This window comes from Hyaena hyaena, unplaced genomic scaffold (assembly GCF_003009895.1).
Source record: "Hyaena hyaena isolate Hyena2069 unplaced genomic scaffold, ASM300989v1 scaffold_181, whole genome shotgun sequence".
NCBI lineage: Eukaryota > Metazoa > Chordata > Mammalia > Carnivora > Hyaenidae > Hyaena > Hyaena hyaena.
The window spans coordinates 1,132,298-1,158,794 of record NW_024080813.1 but is presented as its reverse complement, the minus strand read 5'-3'; the positions used below and the strand labels follow the sequence as shown (position 1 = coordinate 1,158,794).

Here is a 26,497-nt window from a genome sequence, read left to right as displayed (position 1 = left end):
GGATCCTGTCCTGAGGGACCATTGCTTCAGTCGTGGGGACTTACATGATGGCTGCTTTACTTCAGCACTGTCCTGGCTTCATGAAAAAATCACAAGATGCGTGTAGAGGGAGCAGCAAAGCTCTTTCACAACAGGAATGAAGGAGGGGCCCAGCTGAGAGTGCATTTCTCCTTGACTCTGCAGTTATTTATGTTTCTCTGTTCATAGAGGGAAGAATGTAGCTTATATTTGAATCAGTTTTTTTTTTTAATTTATTGGAGTTTTATACCTGGTTGAAATTCTGTCTGCTCCTGAATGGACTAATCCAGGAGAAGCTGGGGTTCCACAGCTCTGACCCTTGTGCTCCATGGGCCTTTGGGAGTCCCTTCATTTATTCATCTTTCATTTGCTTTCAGTACTTAGGCTCCAAGTTTTGAGATACATTCTGTGCAAAATGGGAAGAGGCAATCCTGACAGATGCTACTGTGATAAGAACTTGCTGAGTGTTTTTACCAGAAGCAGCAGATTCTGAGGGTGGGTTTTTCCCACTGGTCAATAGATAAATTAGGACAATTATGCACTGCAAAGATACTGGCTATAACTGTTGTTTTTCTCATCACAGTGACTGTTTAAACATCTAATTGAATTCCAAAATGAATTATGCTTCTATTCAAGTAAGATGAAATTTATGATGTTGACATTTGTATATTAATTTGTTTTCATTTTCCAATGCAAGAACTGCTAGTGAGGTGAAAAGACTGTGTGGTTTTATTATAGCGTGGTTTTATTACTGTTACATTATAGTTTTATTATCGCAATTCTCCACAGAAACAGCTCTGTTCCCCTTTCACCCTCCCCAGGGCTAGAGTGTGGGATGGAGAATCCCCGTTCACATCCATGGTATGGTCTGGCTTGGAGGACTAAATCTAATTCAGCCCTTACATTTTACAGAAGGGGAAACAGGCTCAGAGGAAACTCTTGGAATTTTTTCATGGGGCTGAGACTCCCAGAATATAGACGTTTATAACCAAAGTCCCTGTCTTTCAGGTTGGACTCTAAGAAGTAAAAATTATAACGGAAACAATAAATAATAACTAATGAGAATGCATTCTCATAAAAGAATGAATCTAATTATTGTGTATGAACGACTCTGCCTGTTACAGACATTTTCTTACTTAAATCTCCTTATTGTTTGTGACTATATAAAGATGAAGAAATAATTTACTTAGGGTTGCCGAGGGCGGAACCAGCTTGGCTCTGGCCCCCAGTCCTGCTCCTAGAGCTAGTGCTCATGAACAATTTTGGCCGAAACTGCACTTTCTCGTCCAATAAGAAGGCAAGTGTCTTATGCAACATGTTTTCCATATTTAAATCAACAAGGGCCCAATTCCATAAACCTGGTTAATTCGGGGGTGGAGTGGGGCATGGGGTGGGGTGGAAAACAGTTTGGTAGTTTGTTCGATCTATTCAGTTAAAATAAAGATGAGGCTGGAGGAAGTCGCATTCAAAGGTTGGACTATCTGTGCTCTTCCTTTTGACGCAACCCGACACTTGAAACTATATCCCCTCAAAACAACTGCTAAAGAATCCTTCTTGGTATTACGAACCTTGGGGCTACGGTACTAACAGCAGTACCGCCGAGTCTTTGCAATCCACGCGTTCCGTCCCGGCCGCTACCCTTCCTACAGCGCACACGCCGGCGAAGCGTGCTCAGCAGCTGCGGGCTCGGGGCCCTGGGCGGGGCGTGCAGGCTTCTCCCACCCCCTCCGCGCGGCCCGGGACGCGGCTCCCCGCCCGCCGGTGCGGCGCGCCCAGACCGCCCCTCCCTCCGGTCCACTCTCTGGGCGGAGCCGGGGAGGCGCGGCGGTCGGGGCGGCGGGGCGGCGGGGCGGCGGCTGCGCTGACGCCGTGTGCTGCGGCGCGGCTCCTGCGTTGTCTTCTCCCAGGCGGAGCCGGGCGTGGGCGGCCGCGATGAGCTGGGAGTTGCTGCTCTGGCTTTTGGCGCTGTGCGCGCTCCTCGCGCTCGTGGTGCAGGTGCTGCGCTTCCTGCGGGCGGATGGCGACCTGACCCTGATGTGGGCTGAGTGGCAGGGGCGACGCCCAGGTGAGGACCGGCAGCCGCGCCTCCAGAGTGGGAGGTTGGACTCCGTGCGGCCGTCCCCGCTGTCCCCGCGCCCCATCGGGCCCCGCGCCTTTTCCTGGGGCCCCGGTGGGGGAGGAAAAAGCCGGGGCCCAAAGGCGAGTCTGCCCCTTTGTCTGTCGTCCGGGTCAGCGAGGACTTGCCTGGTTGCCAAAGTAAGAGGGCGCTGGAATGGGCGGGGCGCCCTCAGTGCTGGAAGTTCTCCCCAGGCTCGCGGGGACTCTGCTGCTGCGTGCGCGGCTGTGCCGAGACACAGAGCCAGTCCCCTCGGTTTGCACGAGAGCCTCCTTTCGAGAACTGGAGCTCGGTTTTTCGACTTCCTGAAGTTGTTCCCTCATCCGCAGTTGTGAAATAAAATGAAATAACCCGAAGTCACCCCCTACCTACTTATCCCCCTAGAAAGAACTGGATTGGCATTTTGCCCAGAGATCATTACGGGCACCTTGAGGGGCATTCTCCCTATCCCACTTTTATCTGTGCCCTGCTTGAAATTTGGTGGTCGTTTACTCACCACATTATTTGTGCTAAAAGCAGGGTGCACCGCCCTTTACACACGCGACCTCTAGCCTTTACAGAGACTCTTGCGAAGCAGGCGTTATTAATCTTATTTTCCAGTTAGGGAAACCAATATTCAAAGCCAAAGCTAGGCTTTGGATCCATCAGGGCTCAGGGGAGTGGGGTTTCCCTGGACCTAGTTTCCTGTGTGAAAATACCCAAAAAGCATGTGAGGAAGTTTACTTGGAAGTGATAGCTAGCAGTTCAGAAGAGAGACTGCTTTCACAACAGGCCTGGGACGGAAGGGGAGGGATATGGCTTTCAAGGGCGTCAAAACAGGTTCTTCAGGACTAAAACCAAACAAAACTTAGGTGGTACAGTGTTTTGTGTCCCTTCAAAAGCTCAACCGTACCTGACAAAATCTTATTCCTTAATATTTCATTTCCTTCGTTGCATTTTCTTGGGTATAACATCTGGAGTGCTGACCTTATGAGCTCATGGAGAATACAGTACACCTGTGCAAAGTCAAGGCTACGAAGTATGGCAGATAGACGGTGGGATTGTCAGACCTTTTTTTTTTTTTTTCTTTTTAAATGTTTCATTTATTTCTAGGAGAGAGAGAGACAGCATGAACAGGGGAGGGTCAGAGAGAGAGGGAGTCACAGACTCTGAATCAGGCTCCAGGCTCTGAGCTGGCAGTCAGCACAGAGCCCGACGCGGGGCTCGAACCCACCAACCGCGAGATCATGACCTAAGTGAAAGTCGGACGCTTAACCGACTAAGCCACCCAGGCGCCCCTGTCAGACCTTCTCTTGATCAGAAACTTCTCTTGCCTGATGGATGCCTTGTGGTTGCTTTGTGGATATTTACATTTGATTCAGAGTGCTTTTATGTTAGCTTGGACTTTGAGAATTACATAAAAATAGTTTCTTTTTAAAACTTAATTCTGTAAAAGTTATTTGATCTATTAGTCATGTCAAGTGCTGGAAAGGGAAAACATTGACAATGAATGAATATCTAACAGCTAGTTAAATTACAGGTTATAGTATAACAAACAAAAACTAAAAGTTAAGGGAATTAAAAATAACTTTTTAATGTTTTATTTATTTTTGAGAGAGAGAGAGAGAGACAGCGTGAACAGGGGAGGATCAGAGAGAGAGAGGGAGATACAGAATCCAAAGATGGACTCCAGGCTCTGAGCTAGCTGTCAGCACAGAGCCCGATGCAGGGCTCGAACCCACAAACTATGAGATCATGACCTGAGCTGAAGTTGGATGCTTAACCTACTGAGCCACCCAGGTGCCCCTAAAAATAATTTTTAAGAAATTCATTTAATTTTTTCAGTATTTTACTTTGGCTGGAAAAATAGTTTTGAAGATTTTAAGAAGCATTTCATTACATTGCTATTATTATTATATACTTGTATAATTGACCGATTTGCATAATAATTTGATACATTGTCACTTATCTAAGTAAATAAATCACATTAAAATTATTCAGCAAATAAAGTTATAATGTTAAATGGTAATGGCTTTTAAATTTTAATTTAACTTTTAACTTTATTTTTAAATTTAGTCATTCTTAAACCTGCATTGACTAGAAAGTAAAGTTTCTAGAACTCCTTTTATTTATAAAGCACAGATATATGTGCAGTACACAGTGTATCTGGAGTTAAAATTTCATTGGGGAGGATTTTAAGAAAAAAATGACTAGAGAGACCACTGGAGGTTGGGGGAGGGGGAGGAGGCTGATAATGAAAGAAAATTAAAGGAACATGGAGATATACTCAGGTTCCCATCAGGTTCCCAAAACAGTTTAGACTGGAAAGATGGGCAGACTCTGTTAAGGTAAAAAACAAATTTTTTTAAATAAATAATTCTTGTCTTCTCCATAGGTTTATTATTTTTGTCTCTTTAAAAACTAAACAATATTCTTATATACTACAAAATTTAAAGATACAAAAGGAGGGGCACCTGGGTGGCTCAGTTGCTTAAGCATCCAACTCTTGCCTTTGGCTTGGGTCAGGATCTCAACATTCATGAGTTTGAGCCTCACGTTGGGCTCCTTACTGACACTGTGGGGCCTGCCTGGGATTCTCTCCCCTCTCTCTTCTGTCCCTCTTCCACTTGCGCGCTCTCACTCTCTCCCTCTCTCTCAAAAATAAATTAAAAAAAGAAAAGAAAGATACAAAAGGACATATGGTGAAAAGTTCCTCCCAGCCACCACGTATGCCTCTCTGGAGACAACCAACATTGTCGCTTTCACATATCCTTCTAAAGAAACTCTCCATGTTCCCAAGCATATACCTTACATGGTGAAATCTAAGGGGGACTAATCTTAGACACTGCACATAGATCCAGAAAAACCCATGGCACAAGTCCAGAGCAAGAAAAGTCTCCAGCAGGAACACATCTGAGGAATCCTCGGGTTTTTGTTGGCAGTAACCTCTATGGGAGTGAACTGTGAAATGATCACCATAAAAGATTAGGCAAGCCAGGGAGGCATGTAGTGCCTGAAGCAACGAATAGCAGCACATGACAGATGTCTTCTGTGTGCTTGTCCTTGTTGGCCTCTGGGCCACACACTGGGGACACCTCGGTGGCTGAGCCAGCCATTGTACACACCCTACGGGAATCAAAGATCCTTCTGCGGCCAGTTCTCTTCAATAGGAACATTGACCAGCTAGAGTTTGTGCAGTGGGGTGTGAGCCAAAGAGTGAGGAAACCTGGGGCTATGTCATCTGAGGGAAGGTCATAGATACTGGAGGTCTTTATTTAGCCTTGCAAAAGATGAGAGGATTTAGGGAAGACACATCAGCTGTCTTCAGATGTACAAGGGATTGTCATGTGTAAGGCAGGCCTGATTTATTATTCCTGTTACCACAAGGCAGAACTGCTGCTGACTGCTGCTGGGCAGCAGAAGTTCAAGGTGTATCACAGTATAAGACAGAATCCTTGGGGCGCCTGGGTGGCTCAGTAGGTTGAGCATCTGACTCTTGATTTCAGCTCAGTCACAATCCCAGGGTCTAGGGAACGAGCCCTGGATAGGACTCCACACTGAGCATGGAGCCTGTTTAAGATTCCCCCTCTCTCTCTCTCTCTCTCTCTCTCTCTCTCTTTCACTCCCTCTCCCACTCCCACTCTCTCCCACTCCCTCCCACTTCCTCCTCCCACCTTCTGCCCCTCTTCCCTGCTCATGCTCTCTCTCTCTAAAAAAAAAAAAAAAAAAAAAAGAATCCATGGCTCCCTTGAATGATTAGACCAGTCTAAAAAGGAGGGGGTGCTTTGGAGGTAACTAGCTTCCTCACTCTGTGAGGGAATTAAGTAGACATAGTCAACAACTTGAGGAAAGAATTCTCAAACTGGATTGGGGGTTGAACTCTTAAATTTCCTTCCAGTTCTGAGAATCTGCTTTCAGAGACTCTGTAGGGAAGGCCATTATTTACGCTACAGTCTGTGGAATTGGTAAACAAGAGTTGGTGCTAAGTACAAAAATTTTCTTCTTCATGGTGGGAAGAAAGGGGCCAGAAGTACAGTTGTACTAAGGTAAACATGAGCCGAGGAGTTTTCACTGTTGGTTTTAAGTAATAATTTGCTTATTGGTATAAAAATGAAGAAATTTTTGTTAGTTCTGTGCTAGTTAGTTAGAACAGCTATGTTCACCCTGTAGTCTGAGTGTTGCAGAACTTTGGAACATTGAGTAGTCAATGAGTGAGTAAATGATTATTATCTGAATATACATTTTACTATTCCTGATGAAGTTCTTGCTTGTGCGTTTCTATAAATGGAAATACAATAGGAAAGAATTATAGCCTACATATAGTATTTGGGATGGTTACAAACTTAGTTCAGATATCTACATGAAACCTCTTAACTGAACACAAATTGTATTTTCTTGAATGGCTAAGAAATAGGTTAAGTTTTAAAATATTGATCACATTCTCACAGTTCGTGAGCTCGAGCCCCATATCTGGCTCTGTGCTGAGGGTGCAGAGCCAGCTTGGCATTCTCTCTCCCTCTCTCTCAAAATAAATAAACTTAAAAAAATGAAATAATATACTGAACATTTTAAAATGTGAGCACCGTAGGCTAGTGGTCGGGGTATGGGCTTTGGAGCTAGATGTACCTGGGATTTTTTTTTTTAAAGCTTATTTATTTGTTTTGAGAGGCAGAGAGAGACAGAGACAGAGACCGAGAGAGAGAGAGCGTGCACACACATGCGCGAGAATACCAGTTGGGGAGAGAGAGAGAGGGAGAGAGAGAATCCTAAGTAGGTTCCACTCTGTAAGTACAGAGCCTGATGAGGGCTCGAACTCATGAACAAAGAGATCATGATTTGAGCTGATATCAAGAGTTGATGCTCAACTGAACACTGAACCATTCTGGTGTCCCTGTAACTGGGCTTATATCTGAGCTCTGCTAGGGTTGTTGGATGTTTACTCAATAGTTATCAATGGAGTTTTTCTATATGCCAGTCTCTGTGTTAGGCACTGAACAGTGAACAAGGCACATAGGGTCTCGGCTTTAAGGGTATTTACAGTCTAGTAGGGTAAATTAATGCCTGTAATCTTAGCTTCCTTTTTTTTTTTAAATAAAATTGAGATAATTCTTATTTCAAAAGTTTCTTGTAAGGGTTTTAATAAGGTAATATGTTTAAGCACATAGGAAATAATAAAAAAAGTATTAAATCATTATAGTTAGTAACCCCATTGCCCTTTGCTAGAGAAATTAGAACACACGTTATTGGGTGAATATTCTTTGTTTTGCTGCTGAAAAGTTTATTTGTTAAACACTTTAAGCAATAATGACATTTTATTAAGCACTGCGTATGTGTCAGATACTGCTCTGGGTACTTGTTTTAAGTCACTTTTCTCAACAGAGCTGTGAGGGAGATTTTATTATTAATCCAGTTTTCCAGTTGTGGAAAATTAAGACACCAAGTTCTCACGTGGGGACATTTTACTGCTGTGTGTGATGGAGTCGGAATTTGAATCCTGGCAGACTTCAGTGCTTGTACTATTAACCTGAACAGTTAGGTTTTAGAATTGTTTGACTAAAACAGTAAACTGATTTCCTAATTTTAATTTTTATGATCTAAAATCAGAGGTGTGTGGTGTTCCTGGGTAGCTCCATCGTTGAGTTCAGGCTCTTCGGCTCAGGTCATGATCTCACAGTTCATGGGTTCGTGCCCCACTTTGGGCTCTGTGCTGATGGCATGGAACCTACTTGGGATTCTCTCTCTCCCTCTCTCTTTTCTCCTCCCCTTCTGGCACGTATGAGTGCTCTTTCTTGCTCTCTCTCAAAATAAATAAAAAAAGAAGCCCAGGTACATCTAGCTCCTCCCCTGCTATTCAGATAGACAGTGGCTCTCATGTCCTGCAGTGCAAGTAAGTTTTTCATTGGAGAAAAGGAGAATAAACCACTTCTCATTGCTTTAGTGCTGTAACGTTTTTTAGTTTTTAACAAGAACATAATTGGACAAGCAGAGGACAGCATTCCATTTCTCTATCATGTGAATTTTATCTTGGGCCAACTGTTAGTCTCTAAGATGAAAGCTCAGGCATTTGGGGAGCACTTTTATAAAGTGACCTTTAATTGATTGGCATCAGATATGATTGACAAATGAGGAAAACAAAAATCTACAATGATACCACCATACCATAGAGTAGAGCTTGTTATATTCAGATTTGTCTTCAATACCTCTACTGTAAGAAATTAGAATAATAGAATTCAGGACTGGTTAGAATCTTTACTGATCATCTTATCTGAATCCCTCATTTCATGGATAAGGAAAGTGAGAAGGCAAGTTCAGACAGACTTTTATTTCACTTAGACTAACTTTTCTCAATTGAATACATAGATAAATAGATCCTTGGAGTCAGACCATCAAGTTAGTTATAAGGCTTGTCCTAGAATGAAGTCAGGAAAATTCACCTGAGTCAGGAATATACAAAATAGTATGTTGGTATCTGTTACTAATATGATTTGTATTCATGCTTTAAAAAAAAATAGGTGCTTTCTGAGGATATTTAATTAAAAGTTTTTATATCACTTTATTGAGGTATGATTAGCATAAAAACTACATATTTAAAGTATACAGCTCAGTGAGTTTGAGGTAAGTATATACCTCTGAGAACATCACCAGAATCAAGGCCATAAATATAGGATATTGAAAACAAATTTTTTTTATTTTAGAGAAAGTGTGCAAGTGGGGGAGAGGGGCAGATGGTGGTGGGGGGAGAGAGAAAGAGAGAATGAATCCCAAGTGGGCTCCATGCTGAGCATGGAACCCAGTGTGGGGCTGGATCCCATGACCCTGGGATTCTGACGTGAGTGAAAACCAGGAGTCAGATGCTCAACTGACTAAGCCACCCAGGAACCCCTAGGATGTTAAAATTTTTAAACTCCGCGCATTTTATCTTCATATTTCGTGGTATTATTCAAGACTATCATTTTGGTAATCTTTGATATATGGGTATAATCCAGAGCTTAGTTTCTGCCTTTAATCTGCACTTACTTCTCACCAGAATGGGAGCTGACCGATATGGTGGTATGGGTGACTGGAGCATCGAGTGGGATTGGTGAGGAGCTGGTGTACCAGCTGTCCAAACTAGGAGTCTCTCTCGTGCTGTCAGCCAGAAGAGTGCAGGAGCTGGAAAGAGTGAAGAGAAGGTGCCTTGGTGAGTAAATCTAAAACCACAGCAGCTCCCTAGAAATCAACCAGAATTCACATACAAATGCGGTTTGGAGAACTTTAGAGGTAAGAGTGGGATTTTCCTGGGCAGTCCACTCTGGTTCCAGATGCTCTGAATGCTTGGATCAAAATCCTCTTTCTTTCAGCATCTCTTCAGTAGCTGCTCTTGCCCGTTCCTTTTCTTTTCTGATGCTTTTCTACTTTCTTCCTTTTTTTTTAAGGTTTTAATTTGTTTCCAGTTAGTTAACATACAGTGTTATATTGGTTTCAGGTATACAATATAGTGATTCAGCACTTACATACATCACCCAGTGCTCATCACAAGTGCACTCCTTCTTGCCCATCCCCTATTCAACCCATCCCTCCACCCTCCTCCTCTCTGGTAACCATGGTTTTTCTCTGTAAAAGAGTCTATTTCTTTGTTTGCCTCTTCGTCTCTTTTTCCCCCCTATACTTGTTTGTTTTGTTTCTTAAGTTTCACATCTGAGTGAAATCATGTGGTATTTGTCTTTCTCTGGTCTGATGTATTTCCCTTAGCATAGTACTCTAGCTCCATCCATGTCATTGCAACTTCTATCCCTTTTTAAATTGGGTTGTTTTGTGGGGGTTGAGTTTTTGTAAGTTCTTTTTATATTTTAGATACTAGCCCTTTTCCAGATACCTCATTTGCAAATATCTTCTCTTATTCTGTTAGCTGCCTTTTAGTTTTGTTGATAATTTCCTTGGCTGTACAGAAGCTTTTTATTTTGATGTAGTTCCAGTAGTTTATTTTTGCTGTTGTTTCCTTTCCCTTGCCTCAGGGGACCTGTCTAGAAAAAAGTTGCTACAGCTAATGTCAAAGAAGTTACTGCCTATATCCCCTTGTAGGATTTTGATTATTTCATGATTCCCATTTAGGTCTTTAGTCCATTTTGATTTTATTTTTGTTTATGGTGTAAGAAAGTAGTCCAGTTTCATTCTTTTGCATGTTGCTGTCCAGTTTTCCCAACACCATTTGTTGAAAAACTGCCTTTTCCCATTGGATATTCTTTTTTGTTTTGTCAAAGATTAATTGACCCTATAATTATGGTTTACTTCTAAATTTCTATTCTGTTCCATTGATCTGTGTGTGCCTAATTCTACTTTTATTTTGTGCTGACTCTTGATATTAGAGAGTGACCACCAATTCTTTCAAATGCTGGTGGATATTCTTTTTTTTTTTTTAATGTTTATTTATTTTTGAGAGAGAGAGACAGAGAATGAGCCGGGGAGGAGCAGAGAGAGAGGGAGACACAGAAGCCGAAGCAGGCTCCAGGCTCTGAGCTGTCAGCACAGAGCCCCATGCTGGGCTTGAACTCACGAACTGAATCGTGAGATCATGACCGAAGCTGAAGTCGGGCATTTCACTCACTTAGCCACCCAGGCGCCCTGAATGCTGGTGGATTTTCAGTGACCACATATCTTATACTTTTGTCTTAGAGAAAGAACAGTTTGGTTCTTATGTATGGCATATATGTGTGTAATCATAAAAGCTTAATTAGAAAGGATCCTTCTTCATTTTGCTAAAATATCAGATATTAAAGTCATATGGGACAATATAGGATTTTTGTTATAAAAATGAAAGAACAAAAAAAATGAAAGAACAGGAATTGAATTAGGCTTTAAAATGCAGCTTGAGGTAACATCCATATTCACATAAAGAGCAACAATGTTAATTTTTATTTTATATTTTGGGTTTAGGTTTTGGTATAGCCGTGTTCACATGAAAGCAGGTTATTTGTCATGGGACATTTAGGACCTAAAATGAGATAATTTTGAATTTTCTTTTTTTTTTAATGTTTTATTTATTTCTGAGAGAGAGAGAGAAAGAGAGAGAGAGAGAGACAGCGTGAGCAGGGGAAGGTCAGACAGAGAGGGAGACACAGAATCTAAAACAGGCTCCAGGCTCTGAGCTAGCTGTCAGCACAGAGCCCGATGGGCTCGAACCCACGAACTGTGAGGTCATGACCTGAGCCGATGTCGGACGCTCAACCGACTGAGCCACCCAGGCGCCCCAGAGAATTTTGAATTTTCAAGCAGACCTTTTTTTGGGTCATTTCTCTACCTGTCATTCTTGTCACATTTTTCTTTCAGTTTGCTGATAGAGTTAACCACCCAAAAAAGAGTCAGTAGCAAGGCCACAAGGCTTCTTTCACAGTATTGCTCCCAAGAGGCCTCGTATGCTCTGCCCTGGGACACTTCCTATGGTAGTTGTTCTCCGGTTGTTTAGACTTGCAGGTCCTATACTGGCAGAAATGAACCATGTCAGCATATCTTGGCTAGAGTGAGGCTGACTGTTTTCCTTTTATCTGTCAGATCACTGGTGCAAGCATTTCCATTTCTTTTTTAAAACAATTGATGTTTCACAATTTAACACTTTGCCCGTAAAACTTTTGTACCTCATCTATTTCCTCTGCCTGCCTGTTTTTCTTAACTGGCTTTACTTGCTGTATTTCAAAAAGTTAGAGTCTTATTCTTTTGATGAGTAATAATAGAAAGGGCCAGTGTAGCTCAACATGTTTCTCATTGGCAATTTCAAGATTGTGTCCTGTTATGTGTTTGCATCTCTGAATCCTCTTCTGTGTGTCATGTGACTGGGAAACTCTGAGTGTCTTCCTAATATGAAGCATAAATTTTTATTTTTTAATGTGTGTAAAAGAGCAGCTATACTTTCTGAGCCTATCATAAAACAAATATACCTCTGTACTTCCAAAGAAATAGCTCTAAAATTTTGCTTTTTTTTTTTTAGCTTGTAATATAATCTTGGTTTCCTTTAGAGCCTGTTGCAATGTTAGACTGACTGTATTCAAGTTGAAGAGAGCCATACTACTTCCTGTGTACCCAGCCAGCTTTTTGTCTGATAAGATGTTGCCTTATTACTGCCAGTCCTCATGGTCACTGAGAAATGAGGCCAGCAGGCCACCCAGAAATGAGTTTTTGCCAAGCCCAGTTATAGGGTGGGTGTTAAACTTAACACCAAATAGCAGGAAGCTTAATTGAGCCATCTCATAACTTCTGCACTAATTTTTAAGTGTCTTTATTTAGAGAATGACAATTTAAAAGACAAAGATATACTTGTTTTGCCACTTGACCTGACTGACAGAAGTTCCCATGAGGCAGCTACCAAAGCAGTCCTCCAGGAGTTTGGTAAAGTAAGTAGCCATTTTGAATTGGTAAGTCTTTCTTTGAAATAGCTAGCTACAAAAGAGATTCCCTTCTTTGTGTCTTGTCATTGAAAGGGCTTTAGGCAAATGGTCCATGCAGTGAGATCAATGCCCATGAGTCTCTTATACTCTAAGTCTTTGGATATATGTAATTAGTACTTTCCATACCTTTATAAGTACTAATTCCTCCATGTAGAACAAAAGAATGTTAAAATTCACTGTGCCTTTTATTTTTCTGTTGGGAAATTAATTCCATAGGTGAATTCTGGTTTTTGTTTTATCTCTTTATTGCTGACTTCTAGAAATTCACCATTCCATTCCATTGATTCTTCAAGTTAGCAATATAACCAACCATCCCTAAGAATTGCATCAGTCCATTTATAGATCATCCCCAAAGTGACCCTTTCCTGATTTTATTTAACTAGATCGACATTCTGGTCAACAATGCTGGAAGATCTCAACGTTCTTTGTGTGTGGACACCAGCCTGGACGTCTACAAGGAGCTAATAGAGCTTAACTACTTGGGGACGCTGTCCTTGACAAAGTGTGTTCTGCCTCACATGATCGAGAAGAAGCAAGGGAAGATCGTTACTGTGAATAGCCTCCTGGGTATCATATCTGCACCCCTTTCTAGTGGATACTGTGCCAGCAAACATGCTCTCCGGGTAAGACTGCTCAAACTCAGCTGAGATAGTACTGATCTAAATATGTGTATAGGAGATACATCCATCACTCACTACAAGAGGTCATTGGAAGTGAGCAGTGAGAGGGAGACAGCAAGAGAGACCCAAGGAGACCTTTGGTAGAGGACATCCCCAGAAGATGCTAAAAAAGATTTGACTCTTGCATGCCTCTTCTTAATTAGCAAACATGTTCTGAGTACTGACACTGTATGATGCCGTGCCCAGCAATCGATTCTAGGGATATAAAGACAAGATATGGCCCCTACCTTAAAGAAGTGGAGAGTCTGCTCAACATGTCACCCTTATCCTCATTTTTATCACATCTTCATGGAAATTTGGGGTTTACCCCCCATTTCTTCTGCACACACTTGAGGCTGTACTCACCCTTCCCATTTCTGTGACTTCTTTTTCTTTCCCCATTATAGTTGGCATTTATTTTATCTAGTCTCACTATATTTGCATGTCAGAAATAGGAGTTCCCCACTGGATGATTAGACCTGGGCTTCATATCCCTACTGGGTCTAGGCTTGACTCTATTTACTGTAGCTTCACTGAATAAAATCTAATCAAGGGAGAGGCTGAGATAAAAGCTTGATTTGGGGGCTGCCTGGGTGGCTTAGTTGGTTAAGCGTCCGACTTTTGCTTAGGTCATGATCTCGCGGTTCGTGGGTTCGAGCCCCGCATCAGGCTCTGTGCTGACTGCCAGCTCAGAGCCTGGAGCCTATTTCAGAGTCTGTGACTCCCTCTCTCTCTCTGACCCTCCCCTGCTCACGCTGTCTCTCTCTCTCTCTCTCTCCTAGAAATAAATAAAAATATTTAAAAAAAAAAGTTTGATTTGGGCTACATAACTTCCTAGCTGTGAATATAGAAACAGATGACTTTTTAACATTGGCTTAAGAACGGATATGAAGAAATATTATTAAAGTGTAACATGGAACAAATTAGCTCCTAAGGCTAATAGGATACATAAAGTTTATAACTAATACTGTTGAAAGGTAGTGTGAGTAGAATGTTTCACTGTTGGAATAATGAGATGCAACAGCTGAATGGCCATCACAGATTCATAAGGATCTGAAGCTTTGGCTCTTTAGGGTATCCTCTTTCTGCTGTGGAGAGAGACGGTTGCAGAAAGTGATGAAACAGAATGCTACACTGATGATTTCCCCATATTTGGTAATGGGGTAGTAGTCACTTCCTGCAGAGCAGTTGGGCAAGTCTCAGGCAGGTGGATGAGGAAACGCAGCCAAATATCTTCATGACATGCAGAGTACTTTTAGTAAAATGCAACCTGAGCTGTCTGGGCTTCCTTCCAGGACTCACTGTTTTATTACGGGATTCAATCCTCTGATATAGTGTGGCAGGTTGAGACTCTAGTTAGTTAAACCAATAGCTGGACACTAGGACTAGGAAGTACTTTTTGAAGAACACATTTCCTTCTCTGATTCCAAACAAGCTGTGGAGTGAATTTATTGATCATTGAAAAGTTCACACACTTTATACTAGATGTGATTTCAGACAAGGAGAGGTTTAACAACTGATATATTGGCTTTCATGGTGTCCTCTCTCCTCTTTCGCTGTAGAGAGGTCAAAGGTTAAGGATATGAGAGTTCATTAATTTACAAAGCCTTTTTTCATGTCCATCTGAGTCAGGAACTTTATTAGTCCCTGACAACGTGAACCCTTATAGCCACTGTTTGTTAATGGTCAGCATTAAGAGCTGGTAACTGTTTAATGTTGGATCATAAATGAACACACTCTGGATTAGCTGTTTAAGGCTACTATGAAACATAACTGATGGCGTCAGCCACCACTGTCAGAAGGGGTGAATTATTCCTACTAGAAGATGATGATGCCTGAGGATGTCTGTTCTAGATTGCCCCCAGTCTTTTTTTTTTTTTTTTTTAACTGTTTATTTATTTTTGAGAGGGAGAGAGAGGAGAATGTGAGCAGGGGAGGGGCAGAAAGAGAGGGAGAGAGTAAATTCTAAGCAGGCTCTGCACTGTTAGCACTGAGCGTGACATGGAGGTTGATCCCATGAACTGTGAGGTCATGACCTGAGCTGAAATCAAGAGTCAGATCCTTAACTGACCGACCAGCCCATGTGCCCTAGATTTCCCCATCTTACAGTTAAAAATGTTTAATGAGCTTGCCCAATGAGATTTCCTGTCCTTTATTGGCGTTTCAAAACATTTTGATAATGTGCTAATGTCCCACATAAGAAGTTGAAGAAAAGTAATATCATGCTAATAGTAAACATGAGATACATGCATTTAATTTTATTTGTTGCCGCCCCCTTTTTTTGGCCTATTAGGGTTTTTTTAATTGTCTCCGAACTGAACTTGCTACTTACCCAGGTATAGTTGTTTCTAATATTTGTCCGGGACCTGTGCAATCAAATATTGTGAAGAATGCCCTGTCTGAAGCAGTTGAAAAGGTAAAAAACTTCTAGTTGGAGAATAATTTGAATGCTTTAGTAGTTATATGTTGGTATTGCATCACTGTGCTTAGAATTTTTTCGAACATGTTACCATGTTATGAATTATTTGCAAAACTTAACTCAGGGCAGTAGGAATACTGGTAAGGTTAGCTGATAGTGCTGAGGCATTCAGTTTTAATAAAGGCTAAAGAATTTGACAAGATACTACTTATAAATAATCAACTATTATGTGGGCTCTCAACATTTTAAAAACTCAGTTTCTATCAATTCAAATTATAGCAGCATTGAAAGGTTCTGTGTGGCTGAATTCTAGCACACTAAATTTTATTGGGATTTTAAAGAGGGGCTATGGTGAGGGAGCTTAGAAAAAACCTTGCTGAATTGCAATAATTTTAGGTTAGCTTCACCTGTGTGTAACCACAGGTCTGTGACTCCCTCAGCTCATGGACGGCACATGGTGAGTTACCAAGTGGATGACAAATTCCTTGTGATGAATCCAGGATCACTCAGTGATACAAAATCCCACCAAAGACCATAAAATTTTTCTTCTTCTCCATGAAGATCAGTTTCTGCTGAGACATAGATCTGTTTATGCTTCTATGGAAATGTTTACAGATATAATTTATATTTTCACATTTTCTGTGGAGACTCTAAGGTAAACTAGAAGAAGCACACTGTTGTAGGAATCAAGTGACTTGGAAGGTAGATCTGGTTACTGCTAATGATCTGTGTGAGCACAGATGAGTTACTACCTTTCTGGGCTTCAGTTTATTTATTTGTAGGATGGTAGTGGGTTACCTAGATTAGCAGTACCAGATTTGTTCACTATGGACTCCATGGTTTATAGAATTTCACTTGCTAAATGTGTATATTAGTAATTTGTTTAAAAAATGTTATTGCTAAATTGATATGTAATTATCAATTAATTAAATACATTAAAGGTGATGTAAATAAAAGCAAAGAACCTTCATGTTTTATTTAGCCTGTATGGTCTTATCTGGTCAGTGTATGATTTCTCTTAGGCTTTTTGAAATATTACAGTTTATAGACACCTATTAGTTCCAAGGAGGACTCCTAAGGGGGCATGAAGTCCTAGTGAAAGAGTCATCAACTAGATGACCTCTGGGTCCTTTCTAGCTTAAAAGTTTTGTGAAATATCTTGGATAAATACCCATCATTCATTTAATTTTTTTTTTTTTAACATTTTCTTAGTCTATAGGCATTGATGCAGCCCAGACCCACAAGATGGCGACCAGTCGTTGTGTACGGCTGATGTTAATCAGCATGGCCAATGATTTGAAAGAAGTTTGGATTGCGGAGCAACCATTTTTATTAGTAGCATATTTGTGGCAGTATATGCCAACGTGGGCCTGGTGGCTGACCAACATACTAGGGAAGAAAAGAATTGAGAACTTTAAGAAGGGTTTGGTAAGACCAATTTATACAATTCTAAATACATATCAGTCTTGTAGAAAGTATGAAATTTTTGAGCGCTTGAAAACTTTTCTTACTAACCCTCCATCAACTTCATGACATAAATACAAAAGATATAAAAAGTATTGTATCCTCCATGCATATCTGTCGGTTTAGTATAAATAACTACTGGTCTTAGAGAAAGAAGTTTCTGCAAGGTAAAATCAAATCAGAGACTGTCATTTTATCTTCTATACTTATTGATTGACCAGTTTATGTGTCAAAATATTCTTTCTCCATTCTTTTTCATCACAAGTTCTTACCTGGTATCATCTCCTTGGGTTGATCCCTGGCCTCCCCTCTGATTTCTCTCCCAGATGAGGCCTCAGCTTGTACTTAACTCTGTCAATCACTTACCATACCGTGAAAACTCACGTACTCACTCTGTGTAGTGCTGATTCCTTTGGCCTTATTCTGGAAGCACTGTGCTTATATGAGATGTACCAAAATGTCCATGTCAGAAAAAATATGGTGATTATTCATTCTTTTGGCACTCATTCTTATAGCTAAGTGAGGAATATTATGGGCCATTTCAGAGAAAATTGTGACCATCACAGGAATTTAAAGTTTGAAGAGCAAGAAAACAGAATGAATTATGGATAGGATTATGCAAAGAAAGGGTATTTCTGTGGATGGTTTTTATTATTAAAGTATTTTTTTTAATGACTACTACCTTCTTTTAGAAATAAGTTAGCAGGGATTGATATAGAAAGAGAATTATTCAGTGGGAGCATACTATATGTATCATTATATAACCTTCTACTATTTAAGCCATCCACAAATTGTTAGGTACTTAATTTGTGCAGGTTAGTGAAGATAAATTAGTTAAGAAAGCAAAAAACAAAACAAAATGTTTATAGAGACTTAAAGGTTATAAAACTTCCATGATGCACTAATAAGTCCAGAACTTAAAAAATGAAGGGGTCTATTTATTTTCTACCAACTCGTAATGTGGACCAGTTTGCTTTGTACCAAGTCATTTATAAGTGTTTGGTAATATAGGATATGGTAGTGTGGGTTGGTTCTAAAGGTGGAGCTTCTTCTGGGGTGCCTGGCCAGCTCAGTACAAAGAGCATGCAGCTCCTGATCTTGGGGTTGTAAGTTCAAAACCCATGTTGGTTGGGGCACCTGCATGGTTCAGTCGATTAAGTGTCCAACTTCGGCTCAGGTCACGATCTCACAGTTTGTGGGTTCGAACCCTGCGTCGGGCTCTGTGCTGACAGCTAGCTCAGAGCCTGGAGTCTGCTTCAGATTCTGTGTCTCCCTCTTTCTCTGACTCTCCCCTGCTCACACTGTCTCTCTCTCTCAGAAATAAATAAAACATAAAAAAAAAAAAAAAAAAGAAACCCGTGTTGGGTGTAGAGTTTACTTAGATAAAACTTAAAAAAAAAGGTAGAGCTTCATTAAAGATTTACATCTGAATTTCACATTTGAGCTGCTATAGTGATATTATGCCCAGTGAAGGATAGGAGTTGAGGAAAGAAAGGCCTCCGTGTTAGGGAGGTGATAGCATCCTGGTTAAGAGCATGGAGCCTCCTACCAGGCTACCTGGGTTGAAATCCCAGCTCTGTACCATGACCTCATCCCTCAGTCTCAGACGTGTTCTTTTCTATGTCAGTCTCCCCAGCTACAAAATGGAGATTAATGATGCACTTAGTCATAGGATTAAGTGAGTGAGTACATGGAAAGCCTTAAAACACATCTTGGAATATCCTGCTTGTTAAGTATTAGCTCTTAATGCTTCTGTTTTGATGGTAACAGGATGTTTAGCTAATAAATAAAGATCAGAGATTTAAGCAATAGGGCAGAGAAAGAATACATTATAGAAATGATTGTTTTAGAGGGAAGCGGGGGGTGGGGAGCACTAGGGGCTAGAGTTTTGGTGCCATTGTAGCAGTTGTGCTCTTTGGAACATACACAAGAATGTCATTTTGTTTTCTTTATAGATTATCTAACTGTAAAATATAGACATTACTCAGTAAATCAAGCATTTGATTACATCTAGACTTTGCTAAAATGATGGCCTTTCTCTTCTTACCACTATCTTTAATATATTGATCATTACATGGTCTTATTGCTAATCACTTTTCTTACGAGAAACTGGGCATCCTTTCATTTCTGAAGACTATTTCTGAGATAAAATTCCTCATTCTTCACATAAAACCATATAAACTTTAAAAAATTGTTCCTCACTCTTTGTACTTTTCTCCTCCTGCTTCTTTTCTCCAATTATTTTCTATTATATATTTCTATAGAAATTCTATAAATTTCTATATTATATATATAATAGAAATAGAAATATGGATACATATATATATCCATCTCCTTATTGAGATTTGTTTATAAGGCATCTTTGTTAACATAATGCCAATATATTTTATCCCAAACTAAATCTACTTGTTGATAATATTTGAGTTTGTTTCTATCATTTAGGGTGGGAACCTTATGTCTGGAACTTTGTTTTTATGAATATATGTTATTTTTCAGGATCAAGAACAATAACTGCACTGAATTGTGTTACATATTTTTTTGTCTTAGTGCAAACTCTTAGAAGTGATAAATGCATATCTGCCCAAATGAAATGTCACATCTTAAGGATTATTGAATTGCCTTGTCTTTAAGCAAGGTACTAGAAATTCACAAATAATATTAGAGTTATCTGTCAGATACTTCAATCCTGACCTCTTCTTTGTATTTATTAAGGTAAATCAATGTAGGTATGATATGCTGGTCCAAAAAGAGTTTTAGTATTTAAGAAATGCCATGAGCAGATGCTAATCAATGATGTTTATACCTGATGGAGATGATAATGATACTAAGCCCCACAGAAATATGAATGATACTAAGCCCCACAGATCTAGAATTCTGGCTATGATTTTTATCCTAATTTAAGCATTTGCCCAGGTTTTATGAGTACTCTTTTTATTTAATTTTTTTTAAATGTTTATTTATTTTTGAGAGAGAGAGAGGCAGTGCAAGTGGGGGAGGGGCAGAGAGAGACACACACACAGAATCTGAAGCAGGCTCCAGGCCCTGAGCTGTTAGCATAGAGCCTGGTGCAGGGCTCAAATTCACCAACTGCAAGATCATGACATGAGCTGAAGTCAGATGCTTAACTGACTGAGCCGCCCAGATGCCCCTAAGAATTCTTAACAGTGAAAAATAATGATATGGCTCCTTTTTTTTGTAAAAAAAAAAAAAAAAAAAAAACCCAAAAAACCAAAAAAAGCAAAAAACCGAGTAAATAGTAAATATATGGAGACACTGATTCATGTTACTCTCTGTTACAGGATGCAGATGCCTCTTACTTTAAAATCTGGAAGACAAAACATGACTGAAGGAGGAATACTTGGATTTTTTTTTAAGCTACTGGAGGGAGAAATGAAAACAGCAATCTTTATATACTAAAGACTAACTTCTGATTTTACTTTTTAATAGATACAGCTTTCCTTTCGACATGTAATAAATGATAGAAGATTCCCATGAATCTTGCAATAAAGGTATTAACACATACTACATTCTTGGATTAATAAAAGCATTTTATTCTAGCATATATACTTAAAATCTAAGTTAGCAGAATGCCAACCAAATAATTATAGTTTAATTAAAAATAATTAAACGTAAATGTATGGGACATTACATGAAACAGTGTGGGGTAATAAGCAGATATAAAGAAGCATCTGAAATGGTCCTGTCTCTTAAAAGAGCTGATGGGTACAAATGACTATAGTTTGAAACTGTAGGTAGGGCTCATAACAGCCATTATTCAGCACCTGTCATAGGCTGTTTGCTCTTCTAAGGTGTTTTGTATGAGTTAATTCATTTATTCTTCATAACAGCCCACTAAGGTATGCGGTATTATACACCTTTATAGAAGAAGAAAGAGATGCTCAAAACAAATATATCACTTTCCCGAAGTCACATAGCTCATAAGGGGTAAAGCCAGGATTAAAGTCAGCTCAGGAAGACTCCATTGGCAACTCCTTATTCTAGTTATTATTATTAATTTTACTTTAATCTTTACCACTTTACATTAGAAAACATATATACGCCACCATAGAAAATCAGCAAATATTCCTTGACAAGAAAAACATGTTCCTTTTTTATAAGCAGTTAATAGTTTAGCTATAGTCCAAATAAAATGAATAAAATAACTAGAACATTTGTTGGGTAAGTTGAAGGCCACCCTGGTGGCTATCCTTACAAAAGGGGGAAGGTGACGGAGGTACACGATGGGGTACAGCAGCAATGGAATAAATAATATAAATGAACACATAGCAACACGGATATATCCTAGAAGCGTGGTGATCAGTGGAGAAAGTAAAGAACTATAATAATACAATTCTGTTTACATACACTTAAATTTATGTGCTTAGAAGGTAGTGCTCATTTGTAGAAAACACAATGAAAAGATACACACTAGATTAACTGAAATGGTAGCTTAGGATGCGGAGGGCTTGGAGGGTGTAGTATAAGGATAAAACACATGAGAGAGGTCTTGCGCAACCAGTGATGAAAATGGGAATAATGATTAATTGAATATACTACACCTGGGGTAAAAACAAAAAGATGAATTGTTGAAACAGTTCTATAATACTACAAAATATGTCACATGGCATGATCTAGATGGTCAGCACAAATAGTTCAGAAAAGGGGGAGATTTGCATAGAATAGTGTGAAATGAATGTGATAACCACTATACCATGGAAACCCCTCCTTCACATACAGAATATAGTGTGGAAGTCCTTTGTGGGGAAGGTGGTTTGCACTGAACCTTAAAAGGGTAGGATTTACATGAAGGTTTCAAGAGGTTGGAATCCAGGTCAGTTTTGTTTTATCATTGAATCTCCAGACCTTGCCACTGTCACGCCAGTGTTTAGGGTTTGCTGAGAATATGGCAGTCCTCCACAGTGTCATGGATGAAAACTCAGACTGAAAACAGCATGGTATCAGGATGAAGGAAAGATGAATTCAGTTTGCTCAATTGTTCCAGCCAATGAAGGGTAGAAGAGGCATAAATAGATTAAAATGATCTTTAAAAAATTCATTTGTATGGTGTTTTTCTATGCCATGTACAATGACATGCTTTTCTATGTATAAACTTTCTCTTCCATGGGCTTTTTTGTGAGCAGCCCAAAGTGGAAAGCAGCTTTTTGTCAAAGTTCATTTTGTCAGAGATAGTCCCGAGCTGTGAAACCAAATGTTCACAGACTGACTTTTTAGAAAGTGTTTATTATTTTGCACTGACCCCTTATTTCCTAACCATTATCTCGAATCACTCTTTGAAGGAAGGGTGTGCTCATTCTATCAGTGCTAAAAGTGAGGCAGAGATGGGGTTGTGCAAGGTGATAGCTGGGGAGTCGGTTAGAAGAGATACTAGTAGAAGCTATGGCTTTAGGGTTAGCCTGCCCAACTACTGTGTGCACCAGTAATTCACATAAGACCTCAGTCACAATCAGTTATTTAAAGGCTAAATAACTGATTAAATTCTTGAATAAATTATATTAAACAGTAAACATCTCAATATTTCCAATACCTCTACTTAACTATAACTGATGTACTGGCTGCACATAAAGTATACAATTTGATATGTTTTGACATATATGGCCACACTTAGGAAACCATTAGCACAAAAAAGAGAGCAAATGGTGGATATCATCAGCCCCCAAAGTTCTTTTGTGACCCTTTGTGATTATTTCACCTATCTCATCCCAGGTGAACAGTGATGTACTTTCTGTCACTATAGATTTGTTTGCATCTTCTAGGGTTGTATATTTGTAGTTCATACACATATACTTCTGGTAGGAATGTAGAGTGGTACAATTGATATTGAAAAGTTGGGTGATTGCTTAAAAGTTAAACATACACCTGCTATGATCTAGCCATTCTAGTCCTTGGTTTTTTCCCAAGAGAAAAGAAAAACATATGTCCATACAAAGACTTGTAAATGAATGTTCACAACAGCTTTTACACAATAGTCCCAAACTGAAAAACCAAAATGTCCATCAACAGATGAAAGGAATACACAAATTGGGGACTCTTGCATATAATGGAACAAAAATGACCTATTGATACATGCAACAACATGGATCAATCTAAAAATAAAGAAGCCAGAGTATCTGAGTCTTTATTTTTCAGGAGATATTAAATTAAAATTGTAATTTCTTTAGTGGTTATAGTATATTGAGATTGTTTATTTAATCTCAGTTTTCATTTTGGTCAAGTTTTAGTAGTTTCTGGTTTTCAAGAATTGAATCATTTTCTGTTGTCAAGTTTATGAATATAAAGTTCATAGTACTTCCTTATTATCTTTTTAATGTCTGCTTGATTTGTAATGATACCTTTTTATTTCCTTTTAAGTAGGCTCCACACCCAGTGTGGAGCCCAGTGCAGGGCTTGAACTCATGACCCTGAGATCAAGACCTCAGCTAGGATCAAGAGTCAGATACTTAACTGACTGAGCCACCCAGGTGCCCCTATTTGTAGTGATATTCTTTATTTCATTCTATCAATTTTATTGAAAAGTTTCAAAGAACCACTGCTTTTAAAATTTTTCTCTATTGTTTTCCTAGTTTCAATTTCATTGATTTTTACTCTTTATTATTTTCCTCCTTTTGCTCACTTTGGGTTTATTTTGCTCTTTTCTAGTTTCTTAAGGTAGGAACTTAGATTATTGTGTTGAGACCTTTCCTCATCTTTTTTTTTTATAGCCATATTCTAGTAAACATTTACATCTGCCTTCTTAGCATACCAACCATTCATTCTAATATTTGCATTGCCTCACAGAAGTATGAGAAGTATACTCTTCAGGAAAAAAAACATAGAAAAATAAATAAAACCTTGTAATGATTTTTAATCAACTTCCAAGGTTATTCTCTGAAGCAAGAGTTAGTATTGTTTTCTATTGAGATTTGAGACTATTAAGGCTAAAGGACAAAAAATTTCATCATCCCTTTTTATCTTAAATCTTATATTATCTAATTAGATAATAAAACAAATCCACGTGTATCATAAGTGTTTTTTCAAAGGGACAACCTTGGAAGCATGTTTTAATATCTTTATTGGCCACATTGATCATGCAATTCAGAAAATACTAAGTTTTTTTTAATGTTTATTTTTGAGAGAGAGAGAGAGACAAAGCAAGAGCAGGGGAGGGGCAGAGAGAAAGGGAGACAGAATCTGAAGCAGGCTTCAGGCTCTGAGAGGTCATCGCAGAGTATGACACAGGGCTCGAATTCACTAACTGCGAGATTGTGACCTGAGCCAAAGTTGGACACTTAACTGACTGAGCCACCCAGACGCCACAACTTACTAATATTTTAATTGAGCTATCACTGACAGATAACAATGTATTAGTTTCAGGTGTACATAATGACTTAATATTTGTATATATTGTGAAATGATCACAAGTCTAGTTAACATCTGTCACACACTTACAATTTTTTTTTCTTGTGATGAGAACTTTTAAGAGCTACTCTTAACAGCTTTCAGATGAGTGATACAGTATTAACTACAGTCACCATGCGGTACATTATATCCCCATGACTAACTTAAAACTGAAAGTTTATACCTTTTGATCCACTTCACTCACCCCTACCCTCCTCATGCAACCACCAATCTCTTCTCTGTATCTATAAGCAGCAAAAGAATGAATATCCTGATCATGTTATGAAAATTTTTCTACTATTTCTGTCTTTAGCTCAGATACCTATAACACTAGTAACCATTAGTCCTATTGGGTAAGTCATTCTTAAGAAGCAGTATATTCAATTGAAAAGAAATGCTTAAAGAGCCAGATCTACAGAATGGCCTCTAGCAGTGAACTCATTATGTTGTCAACAAACACCATTAATCCTGAAGAACAAGTTAAACCCAGTTTCTTTCACATATATCAATAGGATACTGGGAAAGGAAAGGAAAATATTTTATTATAAGAGGTTTTATTAAAGGCTTTTGAAGTTTCTGAATTGAAGTAAATGAAAAGAAAATGAAGAGATGATATGAAAATACTTAGATCATGTTAAAATAAAACAGCATGAAGTTTGAAAATACTATAAAATTTAATATTTCAAATAAATATATATACATTTTGCAGTCTTCAATAGGATCGATTATCATTACTTAAAAACACTGGTATGTGTATCTTCTCTAAGTACATAAAAATTACAAAGGTGTTGACTTCTGTAAGGCAAGTCCCTATCACATATTTAAGAAAGCATTAAAAAATTCATTATCTAATCTTATACAAATATTTTATATTTACTAAAGCCTATCACAATCCACAGGGTGCAAATATTGGCCAACTAGTTCTAACTTTTATGTTATACAAAGTTTGTTTGTTTTTCTAACCATTAAGATTGCTAAGAGAATCAACTTTACAGAGCTTAGCTTTTCTGAGGCTCTGACTTGTAGGAGGAGAGAAGTCCGGTGAAGTTAGGAGGAATCACATTGTTACTTTTCTAGAATGAAAAAAACATCTCATTTGATGACAATACATTTACAAGTCAAAATGGAGTCTAATACAAATGTATGTGGAGAGGTTTTGAAGAATAAATTGGATATCCCAGGGGAGGATCAGCTGCTTGCACTGTAAGGTTTCTTAAAAGCAGTGGATGAGCTTGGATACTGTATCGTTCCTCATCATCGTTTGTGGCATAAAGCAACTCCCAGGAAAGATTGGCCCACTGGCCTCTAACAGCTTCAGCATTTAACTTCCCAACTTGTACCAACAATTCTTGAAGACTAAGTACTCTTCCAGTGTAAACTCCCTTTAAAGTATAAAAGGGGGACAGGAAAGAAAAAAAAAAAGAGAGATATATTCAGGCCTTTACATTTTATGTATAAACTCAGAGAAAACTTCCATTTTAGTTAGGCAAACTTAAACAGAAAGTGGTGTATTAAAATGTACACACGAAGATGCTGGCGAGGATGTGGAGAAACGGGCACCCTCCTACACTGTTGGTGGGAATGTAACCTGGTACAGCCCCTCTGGAAAACAGTGTGGAGGTTCCTCAGGAAACTAACAATAGAACTCCCCTAGGACCCAGCAATAGCACTGCTAGGAATTTACCCAAAGGATACAGAAATGCTGAGGCATAGGAGCACATGTACCCCAGTGTTCATAGCAGCACTCTCCACAATAGCCAAAACATGGAAAGAGCCTAAGTGTCCATCAGCAGATGAATGGATCTAGAAGATGTGGTTTATCTATACCATGGAATACTACATGGCAATGAGAAACAATGAAAGCTGGCCATGTGTAGCAACATGGATGGACCTTGAGGGTGTTATGCTGAGCGAAAGAAGTCAGGCAGAGAAGGACAAATATCATATGTTTGCACGTATAGGAGGATTAGGAGGAACTTGACGGAGGAACAAGGGGGAGAAGAAGAGGGGAGATGGTGGGGGAAAGGGA

At 39.3% G+C, this 26,497-nt stretch overlaps 2 protein-coding genes across 3 annotated transcripts in view; one reads left to right on the top strand and one right to left on the bottom strand.

Moving 5' to 3' along the window:
- The first annotated feature begins 1,861 nt into the window (after positions 1-1,861).
- Positions 1,862-20,600, top strand: DHRS7 (dehydrogenase/reductase 7). The gene is made up of 7 exons (XM_039240786.1): positions 1,862-2,083; positions 9,141-9,293; positions 12,371-12,477; positions 12,915-13,154; positions 15,484-15,606; positions 16,822-17,037; positions 20,373-20,600. The coding sequence occupies exons 1-7, from the start codon at positions 1,951-1,953 to the stop codon at positions 20,418-20,420; spliced, it is 1,020 nt and encodes a 339-aa protein (XP_039096717.1). The 5' UTR covers positions 1,862-1,950; the 3' UTR covers positions 20,421-20,600.
- Positions 20,601-25,171: 4,571 nt separating this feature from the next.
- PCNX4 (pecanex 4) overlaps positions 25,172-26,497 on the bottom strand; it is a 37,652-nt gene continuing 36,326 nt past the window's right edge. For both annotated transcript variants that reach the window (XM_039240765.1, XM_039240766.1), the window contains exon 11: positions 25,172-25,850. In XM_039240765.1, the coding sequence (XP_039096696.1) occupies positions 25,599-25,850 (252 nt within the window). In that variant the 3' untranslated portion in view covers positions 25,172-25,598. The remainder of the gene's footprint in view (positions 25,851-26,497) is intronic.

Excerpts from the sequence above, each read along its gene's own strand:
- DHRS7 (XM_039240786.1), top strand. The coding sequence starts at position 1,951 with ATGAGCTGGGAGTTGCTGCTCTGGCTTTTGGCGCTGTGCGCGCTCCTC. Across the intron at positions 9,294-12,370 it reads AGTGAAGAGAAGGTGCCTTG|AGAATGACAATTTAAAAGAC; the intron begins GTGAGTAAATCT and ends GTCTTTATTTAG. Across the intron at positions 15,607-16,821 it reads TGTCTGAAGCAGTTGAAAAG|TCTATAGGCATTGATGCAGC; the intron begins GTAAAAAACTTC and ends ACATTTTCTTAG.